This window comes from Anoplophora glabripennis, unplaced genomic scaffold, assembly GCF_000390285.2.
Source record: "Anoplophora glabripennis isolate ALB-LARVAE unplaced genomic scaffold, Agla_2.0 scaffold73, whole genome shotgun sequence".
In the NCBI taxonomy this organism is placed as follows: domain Eukaryota; kingdom Metazoa; phylum Arthropoda; class Insecta; order Coleoptera; family Cerambycidae; genus Anoplophora; species Anoplophora glabripennis.
Window position 1 is genome coordinate 298,131 of NW_019416874.1, and position 17,185 is coordinate 315,315.

Consider the following 17,185-nt stretch of genomic DNA (forward strand, 5'->3'; position numbering starts at 1 on the left):
TCGTAAATTGTGTAGAGGAATTTGCACGAGAGTCACCAAGGTTATTCTCGATTATGTCGTATGAGATACAGGGTGTTTACAAACTAGGGGAGGATTTTTTAATAAGTAGAATGCATTAATGAATAATCAGTAATTAAAATTCATTTTTAAATTAATACTAATCAAAATTATTAAAATTTGCTGGCAATTTTTGGAATCCCTCCCTGCATAAAAAGAAGTAAATACAGTTCAAATTGTGAAAAAAGTGCAACACAAATTTATAAAAATTTTACTAAAACTTGAATTCATCATTGAAGGCAATAACTACACATCAGTCTCTGTGTATTTCATTTACAAATTTCCTAGTTTTATATTAACCACAAGTCATTCTCGTTTATTTTTTTTGACATTTTTGTCTAAATTTCTAAAGACACTTTTTACTAAACAAGAAATAATTGCTACTATCGCAAATAAAACAACAGCTATTGTGAGTATTACATCCAGCAGTAGCCTCTGGTACCACTTCAAATTCAGCGCGGGTGACCTGTAGTGTGGCGCCCCTTTATGTCTGATGACGTATTCGATCCAAAACATCGCCTCATCGAGTTGCTTCACAGGTAGGTCATGCATTACCCTTGAACGCATTTTCGCGTTGTCTCTGTACCTAAAATAAAAAGTTAATGATTTATCTGGATTAATCATTGATTACTTATTATACAGGGTGATTCACAACTTATTTGAAAAAATTTGGGAATAGATGCGTCATGAAAAACGGAGTAATAGTTTCCGAGAAAAAAATTACTGAAGTTGTAGTATTGTCAACCTTTACATCGCTGGGCTGAATACTGAAAACCGATTTTAGTATGCGAGTATTGTTGCGATAGTGTTTACATTAGTTTTTCAAGTGTCAAAAATCGCTTACGTGGATAGCAACTCGGAGTTGATGGATATAGTTTTAATTTATGGTGAAGCAAGACAACATTTGTATTATGGTGAAGCATTTGTGTTGCAAATATTTTTTCATTGTGTCTGTATTATTCTTACTTTGGATTGTTTATCAACTCTTTCAAAGCCCATTCGAACTTCTCTTCCGTGAGTTGCGTGAAAGGGATGCTAAGTGCGAAACCGTGACGAACAGCGTCATTAATATTCTTGTTTTGGTCCCAGTAAACTGGCAGTCCCAAAACAGGAACACCATGATAGATTGCTTCTATTTTTCCTAGTAATCCCACATGGGTGATGAAGGCCACGACGTTTGGATGAGCTGGAATAGGGAGTACAGTTTAGCTTGAAAAGTGCACCTATCGATAAAAAATATTAAGTCTTTATCAAATATTAGATATTTTTATTTCACAAAGTAAACATCAGTAACATACAAACATAATTATTAATATATCATATTAACATTATTTAGAGATATTGAAAATAATATTAAAACTAATAAAAGTAAATTTTTGCAACTTGTAATTAATATGTAAAAAAAGGAACATATTATGTAATATCTGATATGTTTGATAATAATGAAAGTGTACAAAACAGTGATAATAATGATATTGACACTAGATAATTTGTCTAATAATTTTTTTCAAAAATAAATTATTAAATAATAAATAAAAAGATGCAGAATTAATTTGGTAGGTAACTATTGAAAAATAGTAAAAAGTGTTATAAACTAGTTAAACAAAAAATGATCTATATAACTATTATACAGGGTGTCCCTGCAAAGGATGAACAACGCTTGACCACAGGTTCCTTGGATGAAAACAAGACTATTTAGCCTAACTTACCTATATACAAAAGTGCACGCCTACTGAGATACAGCCTTCTAAATATACAACAGATAACTTAGTTTTTTTCAAATAATTTGAAAACTGTTTTTCTTAGAAACTTCAAATTTGGTACACATATTTTTTTTATATAAGGGCAATGCAAATATAGAATTTGGTGAGAATACATATACAGGATGTTCTCTTTCTAGTGCCTGTGCGCCACTGGCTATCCCGTAACTTTTTTGTATGTACGCCAATCTCGACAGAATTTATATTTTTAACAATAATCACTATTTTAGAAGATTTTTTGTCTCTTACAAAATTTTGATATCGTTTATGGATTTCGAGTGAAATTGGCATTTTTTACACATTAAATAATATAAAATCAGTTTAAGATAAATAGAACATTCTAGTACGAGGTGCCATATAACAGAGAAACAAATTCATAACAATAATTAAAAGGTTCTGTGTCAAGCTAGCTGTGATTTAATTTTAGCTTACTTTGTTTTTTATTGCAATTTATACTTTTGCTGAACAAACTGATATGTTAGTAGTTTTGGGTTATTGTGAAGGAAATTGTTGTGCTACTGTTCGAACATATGCTGAAAGATTTCCTAATCGAAGAACTCCAAATCACAAAACATTTGCTAATGCGGAGAGACGCCTTCGGGAAACAGGACGTTTTTTACCTGTAACATTAAATCGTGGATAATGTACGGGCGGAATTATTCAGCTGGAGGAACAAATTTTGGAAAGGGTCGAAGAAATTCCTCAGGTAAATAAAAGGCGTTTAGCGGCAGAGGTTGGCTTTCAAAAAGTTCCTTTAATAGAGTATTAAAAGACCAGTTATTACAGGTTACAGGTATTAGAGGGTACCTACATGTAGGTATTACAGGTTATTAAAGGTCTAACAGGTGGATAGGTAGAGGAAATAGGAATACTTTAAATTGGCCACCTCGATCCCCGGACCTAAACCCATGTAATTATTTCATTTGGGGAGCGTTGAGGACCACAGTTTAAAATAACTTTTCAATAAATACAGAAAACGAATATGGGAAAGAATACAACATGGAATTAATGTTATGAGAGGTAATGCACAATTATTTGATAATTTCTAATTTTCGAAGAACTAATGTTTGCGTTTAAGCACAAGAAAGTAACTTTGAGCATTTACTGTAATATTATTTTAATGTGATTACAAATATCAGTTTATTTAAAATGTTAATGTTGCCTTTCTTACATTATTAGTTGATATTGTTTATTTAAAATATTAGTGTTGATTTTTATTTTATTGATTGATAATACTAATACCAAAAATGTGTAGTTATTGTTTTAATGTCACATTTTTTCATTATTATTCCCTGATTTGAGGCTGCAGTTATAAATTATTTTTTATAAGTCGGAATTTTTGCCTATATTTAATGTATAAAAAACGCGAATTTTACTCGAAATCCATAAACGATATCGAAATTTTGTAAGAGCAAAAAAATCTTCTAAAATAGTGCTTATTTTAAGAAATATAAATTCTGTCACTGACATACACAAAAAAGTTACAGGACAGCCAATGGCGCACAGGCACTAGAAATAGAACATCCTGTATATGTATTCTCACCAAATTCTATATTTACATTGACCTTATATAAAAAAATAAGTGTACCAAATTTGAAGTTTCTAAGAAAAACCGTTTTCAAATTATTTGAAAAAACCTAGGTTATTTGTTCCATATTTAGAAGGCTATATCTCAGTAGGCGTGCACTTTTGTATATAGGTAAGTTAGGCTAAATAGTCTTGTTTTCATCCAAGGAACCTGTGATCAAGCGTTGTCCATCCTTTTCAGGGACACCCTGTATATTAATTGGTCCACCTGTTGAATGGCGTATCCAATAAATAAATAGATTAATATTTACCTAGAGCATCTTGCTGAGGCAACCAATTCAATATCATTACGTTGTCGGGCTTGCCGGGTAACTCTGTTTCAAATTTCCACAACACCTTCTGCTTCATTTTGGAAAATACTTTAAGAACGGCCTGTTTTTTCGCCTGGGTAAAGTCAGCGCTCTTCAGATTAGATCCCATAGAGAAAACTATGGCTCCATCCTTAGCGCTGTCCAAAAATTCCTGAATATCTTTGGGTAGAGGTGTAGGGGGTAACAAATGGTAACCTGCTATTTCCTTCATGTTAGGTTGAAGCGGGGAAGGGTCCCTTACGCTTACGTGAGAGGTAAGGAGAAGGAAACTGGCGTTGTACAGGATATCTCTAAGATAAGGCGCTCCAGGTACAGTCCTTTGTAAAATATCATTTTGGTTTGGTATACTTACGAGCTGAACGTATAGTTCTCCCACAATGTCATAGTAGACGTTGAGTATTCTTTCCCAAAATGTCATGTCTGACCCGAAGTCTGCTAGTAAGTTGGGAACGTATGTAGGTTGGGAGGGATTGGCGAAGAGGTGGTTGTTGAAGACCGTTGGAGGACCAGGCGCCAGAATAACTGAAGGACATTTGAATTTGTGCTGGAATATCGCCATGGCTTCGTTCATGAAGTGCTCTATTAGCACAAGGTCGAATTGTTCATTGGATTGGAGAAGCGTTTGGACTTCCTTAACCTTCAAAACGCTCTCGGTGTAAGAAGCACCGAAATCGGATACCCATTTCAACTGTCCGATGTACGACATCGTGCCCATTTCGTAAAGTTGTTTCTTTTTCTCTAAAATAATAAAAACCGCATAGATGTAATTAATTAATTAATTTCTAACCCAAAATAATCGAGAAACATAAAAATCAATTTTTTTCAAATATTTAATATCCATATATCGTCTTAATCTGTAACGACAACAATATCTGACGCAAAAATTTTGGCATTTTGGGAAACGATTCTGTATGATTTAAAGTAATTTATTGGATAATTTTATTTCTAAAAACATAGTAGGCGTTGTCAAGATCAAAAAATTATTTTTTGTGTAGATAAAGATCTTTTTAATCTAAGTTATTCCCAATTATATTGTCCATATACCTTGTTTGAAGTCTTCCATATTTTTTGATTTGACAAATTGTTGAAGATCAAAACAAAATCCTATTATCACGAAATTTGGACATTAATAATATAAGTTTCAATTTTAAAGAACTTTTACCTATTTTGCAAAAAAGGTAATTCAACATATTTACTACGGAGAAACTGAAAAAAAGTCAGTTACTTCCAATTTTGGAATATGAAAATAGATTTAAATTTTGAACATGAAATTTTTTTATACAGGGTGGACAATGAAAATGATGGACAACGCTTGACCACAGGTTCCTTGGATGAAAATAAGACTATTTAGCCTAACTTACCTATATACAAAAGTGCACGCCTACTGAGATATAGCCTTCTAAATACAGAACAGATAACTTAGTTTTTTTCAAATACTTTGAAAACCGTTTTGCTTAGAAACTTCAAATTTGGTATACATATTTTTTTATATAAGGGCAATTACATTGCAATGTAAATATAAAATTTGGTGAGAATACATATACAGGATGGTCTATTTCTAGTGCCTGTGCGCCACTGGCTATCCCGTAACTTTTTTATGTGTACGACAATGACGACAGAATTTGTATTTTCAAAAATAAGCAATATTTTAGAAGATTTCAGCCCCTTACAAAATTTTGATATCGTTTATGAAATTCGAGTAAAATTGGCATTTTTTACACATTAAATAATATAAAATCAGTTTAAGATAATTAGAACAGTCTAGTACGAGGTGTCATTTATTTATTTATTTATTTATTTATTTATTTATTTATTTATCACATTTGGAATGCAAACAGGCTTGCTGCCCAAAACTGCATCCACTAATACAATTGTGAACATAGTGTAAACAAAACAAAAAAAAAAACTAACAGGAAATGGATACATCAGTGAAAAAATGTACAAAAATAAGTAAAAAGTTAATTAAAGGAACTGAATATTCCTAATAAATCTTTTGAAACTGCTAAGAGTAGTATTAAAAATATCAATATTAGAGTCGACAAAGTACAAATTATAATTAACAGTCATTCTGTACAATGGACTATTTAGTCCGAGATTGGTATGTTGGGTTGATATGCTAAATAAATTAGTCGTCCTCGTATTTCTAGAAGGAACATGAAAATTCAGTAAAGAAATTAAATAGGGACAGTCTAATAAATTATTCAATAATTTAAATAAAATAATAAAATCAGTGTGGATCCTTTTTTGTTCCAGAGGGACGATATTAAATTGTTGTTTAGTAGCTGATATGTCATCAACATTATAAATACCGTTGACCCTGAGATTAAGGTAACGAACAAATCTATTCTGGACTCTTTCCAATCTTAATTTGTATATGTTATAATTCGGACTCCATTCTGTCATATAACAAAGAAACAAATTCATAACAACAATTAAAAGGTTCAGTGTCAAGCTAGGTGTGATTTAATTTTATCTCAGTTTGTTTTTTACTGTAATTTATACTTCTGCTGAACAAACTGATACGTTATTAGTTTTGGGTTACTGTGAAGGAAATTGTTGTGCTACTGTTTGAACATATGCCGAAAGATTTCCTAATCGAAGAATTCCAAATCATGAAACATTTGCTAATGCGGAGAGACGCCTTCGGGAAACAAGTCGTTTTTTACCTGTAACATTAAATCGTGGATAACATACGGCTGGAACTATTCAGCTGGAGGAACAAATTTTGGAAAGGGTCGGAGAAATTTCTCAAGTAAATACAAGGCGTTTAGCGGCAGAGATTGGCTTTCAAAAAGTTCCGTTAATAGAATATTATTACAGGTTACTACCCTAACAGGTGGATAGGTAGAAGAAATAATGCCTCTTTAAAGTGGCCACCTCGATCTACGGATCTAAACCCATGTAATTATTTCCATTGGGGAGCGTTGAGGACCACAGTTTATAACTTTTCTGTAAATACAGAAAACGAATAATGGAAAAGAATATAACATGAAATTAATGTTATGAGAGGTAATGCACAAATTATTGGATAAAATTCATTTTAATTTTCGAGGAATTAATAGTTGCGTTTAAGAACAAGGAAGTCACTTTGATTATTTACTGTAATATTACTTTAATGTGATTACAAATATCAATTTAGGTTTATTTAAAATGTTTATTTTTTTTTACATTATGAGTTGATATTCTTTATTTAAAATATTAGTGTTGATTTTAATTTTATTGATTGATACTAAGAATAAAAATGTATAGTATTTTTTTAATGTGACGATTTTTCATTGTTGTTCCCTGCTTTGAGGCTGGAGTTATAAATTATTTTTTACAAATCGGAATTTTTGCCTATATTTAATGTATAAAAATGCCAATTTTACTCGAAATCCATAAATGATATCAAAATTTTATAAGAGCAAAAAAAATCTTCTAAAATACTGCTTATTTTTGAAAATACAAATTCTGTCGTCATTGTCGTACACATAAAAAAGTTACGAGATAGCCAGTGGCGCACAAGCACTAGAAATAGAACATCCTGTATATGTATTCTCACCAAATTTTATATTTACATTGCCCTTATATAAAAAAATATGTATACCAAATTTGAAGAAAAACGGTATTCAAATTATTTGAAAAAAACTAGGTTATCTGTTCTATATTTAGAAGGCTATATCTCAGTAGGCGTGCACTTTTGTATATAGGTAAATTAGGTTAAATAGTCTTATTTTCATCCAAGGAACCTGTGGTCAAGCGTTGTCCATCCTTTTCAGGGACACCCTGTATATTGTATGAATAAGGCATTTTACCTACCCTGAAAGTATATCTATGTTGTTCCTGATAAGGCTTAGCTTTCTTTCACAGAGAAAATTCATTACGAATATTTTTTATCCTACAGAATTGATCACTAAAACTATAAATTTCCGCACAAAAATTTATTGTCAGAGACATCGATTGTTAAGACTATGTTTAACACCCTGTACATATTAAATATTGCATAAAAATTGCGTAATGATACATAATGAATACATGAGAAGTTAGCCATTTGTGTTGCAAAATTAGTAAGTAATATCCAAAATCATGCATTTATTTTATTATACAGTGTCCCGTTCATGTCTCAAAAAAAAATTGTGTGCAAGTTCATCATGGGAAAATAATGGGGGTAGTTCATATAACGTTTTTTATAGGAACTTGTCATGTTATTTTAACGTCCCTTGTACAAATCCGAGAACAGGGGTCACGCTTAAATGGGAGACAATTGGGACGCGTTTTTTGACGTCTAAGAAACTAATTGATATTAAGCGATTTTTTTTCCAAAAAACAGATTACGTATTCTCGTTCAGAACGCCTTATCACCAAGTTTCATCAAATTCGATACATTTTTAGGCGAGTACTACTTGGCAGTATATTGCATTAATAAAAACAGTAGTATCACAGTTAGATAGTTTTTTACCCTATATTCTAAAAAAAAAAATTTTGAAATCGGCCAAAATATAAAGAAGTATCACATTTAAGTGCGACACTCTGTACATATAAGCTCGGGATATTTATTTTTGCATTGCACCTAAAGTAAAGATTGGCTGAGAAAAGGTCATATCATTATATAGTTCTAAATGTATAAATAATTACAATCTAATTTGATATAACTGTTTGTAGGGTTCAAATTTGTTTTTATTTCATACTTATTTGTCGGAAATAGAAGCGAAATAGCTTTGACAGATTGAAATTATTAAGAAATTGGAGTAGAATTTTTATTATTTTATTTTTAAATTACTTAATTTTATAATCACCTCAAGTAAAATTAAAAAATGGTATTAATATCAAACAAGATATCAAAAATTTGTGTTTTTACCCCTGCCTTTTTCATTTTTGTACCTTTGTTCTGATAAACAAGAAAATCCTCTCTTGTGGTTCATAATAAGCTGAAAATTTCTATTCTAACTTCGTCTTTAAAGATAAACTATTAATATTCTCAATTTTACGGGTATATCTAAATTAATTTCTATACAATGTACAATTTTTAACACCCAACACACACATTTTGCAAAAAAAATAATTTTTACTGCATTATAGAGACAATTTATATCAAAAATCTTTTTATGTAATTATTGTGCTTTTCTAACTTGACTGATTTTGTAGTTCCTTAAATTTGTTTTGTATTTTATACGAACGCGAAAAATGTTTTAACAGCAAAGTTTTGAAAGATGAAATAAAAACAACGAAATGTCGACAATGTGTAACAGTGGTTATTTGTTATACTTTTTGACCCAATCTAGCTCAAAGGAGAAAGCAAGAAACTGGTTGCAACTCCTCGTATTATTGCAGTCCATGGAAAAAACGATTTTATCTTACAATTCAGTACATCTGTGGGTAGGTATATCATTATTTCAAAACACACATATCTCCTTTTTGCATCGAATCTTCAATTCCTTAAAGTTGCTATACAAAAATATTAAAATTAATCTGAAAACTTTAATTTTTTCAAAACATTTGTCGCCTTAACAATTTTACATACATCCACGCTTCTTTAGAAAGTTGCAACTATATTTTAAACAGAACTACTCACCTTCCAAATCTCCCTTAATTTCGGCGACTGAGATCTCCCTCAAGTTTTTAATGGGCTTCTTTTGCGGATAAGCATTGATGAGTGTCACCTCGTGACCTCTGTCTGCCAGTTCTTTGGCCAGCCGGAACCCCAGGGTAAAATGACTGTGAGCACCCATCGAGAAAACGGCCAGGATTTTCGCCCCATGGCTTAGAGTAACTAATGCGCTGGCTGTTAGAACAAGCACGGGAAATGTATGCCGCATGATTTAGACTGCTTTACTGACGTTGTGACGATGACACTGTTGATTTGCCCCTTCTGTGATGCCTGATTATCTGTTCTAGACTAAATTACTGATACACTGGGAAAACAAAGTGATTTGTAGTAGATAAACAAGTGTGTATCAAAATATTGTTTACTTTTGATAGAGTGGAGTTTTTTTTAGTAAAATTAGCAAATAACGTATTTAAAAAAATAAAATTTTCAGTTTCGGTAATTGTTATACTCCAACTATTACTGTAACTACTACTGTAAAAGGCAAATTCATTTTAGTTTATTAGCTTGTTAATTGTTAACTTTATGGAAATGTGAGAGAAATTCAAAATAATTCAGTACCAAATTCGATCTTTATGGCTTTGTTAATTGACCCACCTAATATTTACTAAACTAAATTCTAAATAACTTAAAAAAATATTTGATCCTTTATAAAAAGGCACTTTACGTACACAGTATGGAGAAATGTGTTTTCAAACTTAGAACAATTTTGAAGTTTTTTTTTAATTAAATTTTTTACTTTATACTTTACTTACTCAAAGAATGTTTTTCTGTTTGAGACTATTCATATTTAATTTTTCTGAAAAAAAATTGGTACTACACCATTACCTACGTAAGGTGCCGATAAATTGTTTTTTTTATACCATGTAAATACAAGTTAAATAAGGTTAAATAATAATCAGTAATAAAGTGACTTACCAATGGTTGGTATGGAAAAGGAAAAACTTAATTTCACTTTTCTCGTGATCGGCACTACGCTTTTGTATAATTATGTATATCGCATCACATGGGCTCTTCGGCGTGTCTATCTCTGCCACTGTCGATCCGTGCCGCTTATTTGGTAGTCGTAAAATTAAACAAACTAAATGTGAGGGCTCGTATTTACATGTGCAATTAAATATAATTTTATTTTAATAGTATTATTCTTATTATTTTAATAGTCCTCGAAACAAAATTAAACCCATGATTAAAAAAAGAAAAAAGTAATTACAGTAAAAAATACTTATCACTAATGTATGTATAAAGGGTAGACAACGGAACACAGATAGTTTATAGTTATTTTGTTTTTTAAATATTGTAACACAATATCGAATGAAGTTTTTATATTTTTAAAGTTTTTCCCAGTTAGAAAAAAATTTTTTGTCTATTTTTGCACAATTAAATTAATTATATTAATGTACATATCTTCTCAACATTCATTCATGTGAGAATTATTTGAAGTAATATTTTTTCTGGTGTGCATGGATTTAATCTTGGCAAACCTAATTAAATCAAAACTAACGTTAAACTGTCATTAAACAAAAAACAATTTAACATAGGTACACATTACATACCTACTCGTATATATAATGATAAAATAAAATTAAATTCTAATTAATCGTTCGGTAGACTTATTTTTTATCGGGCTATTGGGTATATTAGAGATTAACAGATTCAGTAATTATCTTCTTAAATTAATCATTATGTGATGTCTGTAAGGAATTTAAAAATAAAGTCTGACTACTTTATCACTTTGCGACATTGAATTGCGCAATTCGCTCTGAAAAAAAAAAAGATTTGGAATTAATAATATATTTATTTGCGTATACTTACGATTAAAATTTGTTTGCTTAAAATAAATGATTTTTGTTGAAAGTGATTTTACTTAGTTCAAGATTATGGCACTAGAGCATTAAGGATATATTTGTCAGGAACAATGGGCAAAATTTTTAAATAAATAACAAATAAATATAAAATACAAGTAAATTTATAGCACGAATAAAAAAAAATAACGTTAACTTTGAAATGTTTATAAATGAAAATAGAAATAATAGTTTTATAATATTAATAATAATATAATACATTATGTCTGCTTGGAAATGAAAGAGAGTAATAAAACCCCGAGATAAGAACCGGCCATGGGCGTGGTAATATTTCGTTTCAGGTAATTATCGGGTAACACTATGCTAACAAAAATGACAGGGATTGGAAAATCGACTATCTACAGACTTTTAAAGGAAACAAAAGATGAACAAGATACTGTAAATCCCCCAAAATCATCTACAGGGAGGTCAAAAGTCGTTATAGATGATTTCTTCAAAAATGTCATTCGCAGAAAAGTACACTCATTTTATTTTAAAAAAGAAATACCAACGATAAACAAAATTTTTAGTGAACTTTCAGAGGACAACGATTTGCCAAAAATCAGTAGAAGCAAATTATGGGCCGTCTTACGAGAGTTGAATTTTTGCTGGGAAAAGCAGAACAGGAAGTCAGTTCTTCTTCTTTTATTACTAATTTTATCGTGCGATCGATATTTTTCAAGTTAAGGGGGAAAATAGTGACAAAGTATAATTATTGAATTATCTCGTTTGTTATTGACTATACGAAATAAATGTACATAAACAAAGTTGGAAAGAATTATATTTTCTACAATTTCGATCACTTTGATTTTTTCGCTACTACCAATATTTAAGGTCCTACGCTTGCGGTAAAGACGCGAGCGTAGGACCTTGCGGGAGTTGGTTTCAAAGGAATTGTTTTTGCTCAATATCTCGGCCATTTTCAACTTTACAACAAAAATAGTAAGAACTTAAGTTGTTGCAAATGCGATTTTCTACAACTTCTTTCGTTACAAATTTTATCGTGCTATCGATATTTTTCAAGGGGCAAAATAGTGACAAAGTATAATTATTGAATTATCTCGTTTGTTATTGACTTTACGACATAAATATACATAAAAACAAAGTTGGAAAGAATTATATTTTCTACAATTTTAATCTCTTTGATTTTTTTGCTACTACCAACACTTAAGGTCCTACGCTTGCGGAGACGTCAGGCCTATGGAATGTTGATCCCTTGAGTTTAGTTAGGCTTGCCATAGGCGTAGGACCTTAAATTTTGGTAGTAGCGAAAAAATCAAAGTGATCAAAATTGTACAAAATATAATTCTTTTCAACTTTGTTTATGTACATTTATGTCGTAAAGTCAATAACAAACGAGATAATTCAATAATTATACTTTGTCACTATTTTCCCCCTTAACTTGAAAAATATCGATCGCACGATAAAATTTGTAATAAAAGAAGTTGTAATAAATCGCATTTGCAACAACTTAAGTCCTTACCATTTTTGTTGTAAAGTTGAAAATAGCCGAGATATTGAGCAAAAACGATTTTTCCTTAAATTCAAAATGGCGGCTGACGCAGGGGTGGAATTCAGTCGCGATTCTGAATTTACAGTACTATTGACCCCCCCTAAAGGTTAGAACAATAAAATTGTGGTCCCCAATTTTTTCCCGGTTAAATGACAACCCGACTGGGTTAAATTTGTATAAATATGAGTCTATAAAATTTTGTGAAGTTGGCGTAACGCTTTCTTGAAGTATTGAAAACATTGATATTATTTTAATTTGAAGGTCTACTCGTATATCCCCAAAACGTGGAATTCTGGATCAAAATTTATAAAAAATATTTGATATACAGGCTTTCGTGGCAGTTGTCAACTATGTAAGATGATCCCCGGCCAGGAAGGCTTTCGACTTCAACTGATCATTCTTACGTTCAGTCAAAGAAGTGTTTATTTAGAGCCAACAAGGTTTGTTTATTGAACTCTTTGTCTAAAAATAGGTTTCTTTTTCGTTGGATATTTCTTTTTAAGTGTAAGATGTAACTCTCTTTATAACATACACACAACCTTAAAAATATGGCATGTTATTTTTAACGAACATAAATTATTCGGAGGTAGAAAATCTGCAATGACAATATTTCAACTTTTTTAATGTTTGATCGTGTCAAGCGATATATAATGTCTAAAGTCTAAAGTAAATTGTTTGCTTTATAAATAACTGAGCCTTAATTTTTAATTTACAGATTCATTTTCATAATTTTTTAATTTGAAAATTTTTACTTCGCATTTTTCGCCAAAATAAGCATAATAATAAAGCACTTTTCCCTGTTAGAATAATAAAAGTAATTTGATAATACTGTTTTATTTATTCCACAATAGTTATGTATCTTCAACACAGTGTAATGAACAATATATGTATATATGTACAATTATAGTTTATCGCTAAGAGGATAGTTGGGCATGGGCAAAAAATAATATTTTATATACATTAACACCTAGATAATAAAAACATTATTCCTTACTTAGTTTAGCTTAAACGCATATTATCACAATATGAGTTCATTATTTTTTTATCGATTTAATTTAAAGCAATATACAATTATCAGGTCTATACAAATATGTCTAACATTGATAACTAACTTTTCGTAAAATATGTAGGTTTGATATCTTAATACTTATACTTTTCAAATATAAATAATACATATTAGTTGTAAATATATTATTTACATACGATATCCCTTAAATGTCTAGATACACTTATCTCTTAGATTTTTAGGACTATTATGATACAATTTTACGTACTTTTTCGCACCCTGCGATTCGCTTTTTTATAAAGGATGTCTCAGAACCTGCACGACAAGCGCAGTCTGAGTTGGTGCACAAAATCCATAAAACAATCAATGTGACCTTTTAAAATAGTAAACCTACGCCACTGCTTAAAAAGTATTTGTATTATGATGAATACTAACTGAATTATACAGGATGAGTTAGATTTGACGTGAGACCAAGAAGATTGTGGCAGTACTTCTGAAAATAAATCGGGTGTTTCGTAGTTTTTTCTAAATATGTTTCCTCTGCGCTAAAATTGAAAAAAAGTATATTATGCAAAACATATGAATATATGTTGTTTTTCCACGAGTCGCTTCTACTCACGAATAATCAATGCTTAGTTTAGTTCAAAATTAATTATAATGCAGAACATTATTAAAAATTTTTTAGTTATTTTCACCTAACAACAAATGTATTCTATTCAAAATTACCGTTGTTGCTTTGAAGATCTGTAGAGTAAAATATTATCCCTTTATTTCAATTTGTTATTAATCGTCACAAAGCATACACTTGGTTTGTATTAGTTATTTAATATACAGGATGACTCACAACTTATCCAAAAGGGATTTTTTTTTGTAAAATCCTTATAGTTTCCAAGAAAAAATTATTGAAGTTGTAGTATTTTCAACCCTTACATCGTTGGGCTACTGTCACTAGCGTTGTGCGCTGTGCGCAATGTACTCTCTTTCCATGTGGCCCTAGGCGATTCCGTATACTGAAATTTTTTTGCGATAGTGTTTACATTAGTTTTATAAGTGTCAAAAATGGCTAGGTAGTATAGCAACTGAATATCGTTTTAATCAATATTTGTGTTATGGCGAAGCATTTGCGTAATGTGAAACAAGATAACATTTGTGTAGTTCGTAGCAACTGGGTAAAACTCTTGTAGGTCCTCAGGTAACGGTTTAGCGTAAGACGTGGCACCTACTATCTGACTTTTTTTATGTTGGGTTACATTGAGGAAGGGTCCTTCAGACCTATATGCGACGTGAGGAGCAGCAAGCTGGTATTGTAAAGTATATCTCGAAGATCAGCTGCTCCAATTATAATTCTTTCGTATTGCTTTTGCTTCGTTCATAAAATTTTTGTAAGTACGAGATCAAATTGTTTGTCGGAGTGTAAGAGTTTCTGAACTTCTCTTCGACCTTTAAAATATCTTCAGTGTAAGTAGATACCCATGATAGTTCCTATGTACGACATTGTACCCGTTTGGTAGAGCTCTGTCTTTTTCTCTAAAAAGCCAGAAATATGTAATACTATAATTTTGTTTGTCATTGATACAAGGAAGATGAAAAATACTACCCAAATTTTTTTTGTTCTCCTATTGACTGCGACTAGTTTACGACTAGTTTCAACTAGTTTGATAATTGCATCGGAAACACAAACTGAAGTAATTAACTTTGTAGTAAAGAAATTTCTACGAACGTCTCATTTAATGGTTATTCTTCAATTGTTATTTCAATTTCGAAATGCACATGTACCGAAAATTGATATTTTTTAGGCACATGTGTGTAAATGATTATATTGTTTGTACAAACATCTCGATATAATATATCATTTTATGCTGCATGACGTTGACAACTCGAATAAATAAGTTATGTTCATATACTAAAGCAGCAACTAAAGGATGTTTGTAGAAAAAAATACTCCTGATTCGCAATATGATGCGTAAAATGCTATTATTTATGACTTGTCACCATTTTTTAGTATTTTTAACAGAAATTATTATGCCTTTGTTATATCTATGTATTTTCAGTTAAAATGTATTACACTGTATTTCAATAAGTCTATAATTGTGTCTTAATAATGGGTCAGATAATATTCTCTGGAAAAATGTGTGTTTAATTGTGTATTTTTATATATGATTTTATGTATACAGGATGATCCGTTTTGGATGTCAAGGATGTTTTTAAAGCGAAAAGAGACAGTTTCTATACTACGTATTCTCGACAAGCTCTCTTCAAGAGTTTTTCAGTGAATATATTGTATCTCGTTCTTCAGAACTTTTACCTTATCAGTGTTGCCAGCTGGTGTCTGTCTTAGTGAAACTGCAAAGAAAAATAATTTTGTAAAAACAGGTTGCTTTTCTATGATTTTACTACGTTAACGAAGCGCCGAATTGTAAGTAAAATTAAAGTAAATATGTTTTAAAATACATTTTTTTTTGTAAAATGTCCATAATAACAAGTAAATAAAAATACTCCTTAATTTAATAGATTTGAGTTGTCCCTTTAAATAAGTTTTCAATAAAAAGTATCTGCTGCTATTCAGAAAAGTTCAAGAAAAGTGCACAGGGACATATTTAAGAAAGTTAAAATGTATATATTATTAAAAAGTGATGAAATTCAAAACAAAATATTATATGCTTCTACACTTTTTCTCTTATCATCAGGTGAACAAGTGCTAGACATTTTAAATTAATCCAAAACAACATACAACAGCAACAAAATTAAAGCGCGAATAATACGCACGAAATTAAAAACTATTATATGTACATTGTGATGTACGGTTTCGTATGAAAGCATGTTATTGATGGAGATTGCGCCGTTCGATTCGTTTTGATTGACCAATAGTTTTGGCGATATGTGCTTGATCATTGCAAGTTCACATTGCTTTACACCTGAGTTGTATGATATAACAGTATACTGGTAGACGGGCAAAAAAAAACAAATGGTCAATATTTATTTAGTTTTCAGTGTATCGGTATGAGGTGTTTGTATTAGGCAACTTTCTGCCTAAAGCAGGCACTAGTTTTTACTGGTAACTGAAACAAAATTTTGTGTCTTTGTATAGTGCAAGTATACAGGGTGATTCACAACTTATCCAAAAAAAATTTGGGAATAGATGCGTCATCCTAAATTTTTTTTGTAAAATCCTTAAAGTTTCCGAGAAAAAGAAATTATTGTAGTTTTAGTATTTTCAACCTTTAAATTGTTGGGCTATTGTAGTCTCTAGCGTCATTCGCGTTGTGTGCTGTGCGATTCCGAATACTGAATTTCAATTTTAGTATTATCGTTGTTGCGATAGTGTTTACATTAGTTTTACAAGTGTCAAAGATGCCTTACTTGTATAGCAACTCGAAGTTGATGGATCAATTTAATTTAGGGGGAGACAAGACAACATTTGTGTTAGTTTGTAGAAAATGGGTAAGACGGGCCCAAATGTGTTTACACGTCGGTGGTCAAAATTTTGAACAGTTGTTGTAACATCAGGAATGGCAAAGTATTTTAT

The 17,185-nt window shown here is 30.8% G+C and overlaps 1 protein-coding gene across 1 annotated transcript; it reads right to left on the reverse strand.

Moving 5' to 3' along the window:
• Nucleotides 1-254: 254 nt before the first annotated feature.
• LOC108904996 (UDP-glucuronosyltransferase 2B37) lies at nt 255-10,342 on the reverse strand. Its single transcript, XM_018707748.1, has 5 exons — nt 10,218-10,342; nt 9,267-9,606; nt 3,656-4,453; nt 1,024-1,243; nt 255-643 (listed from the first exon to the last, which is right to left on the reverse strand). The coding sequence occupies exons 2-5, from the start codon at nt 9,508-9,510 to the stop codon at nt 364-366; spliced, it is 1,542 nt and encodes a 513-aa protein (XP_018563264.1). The 5' UTR covers nt 9,511-9,606; nt 10,218-10,342; the 3' UTR covers nt 255-363.
• Between the last annotated feature and the right edge of the window lie 6,843 nt (nt 10,343-17,185).

Excerpts from the sequence above, each read along its gene's own strand:
- LOC108904996 (XM_018707748.1), bottom strand. The coding sequence starts at position 9,510 with ATGCGGCATACATTTCCCGTGCTTGTTCTAACAGCCAGCGCATTAGTT. Across the intron at positions 4,454-9,266 it reads AATTAAGGGAGATTTGGAAG|AGAAAAAGAAACAACTTTAC; the intron begins GTGAGTAGTTCT and ends TTATTATTTTAG. Across the intron at positions 644-1,023 it reads GAGTTGATAAACAATCCAAA|GTACAGAGACAACGCGAAAA; the intron begins GTAAGAATAATA and ends TTTTTATTTTAG.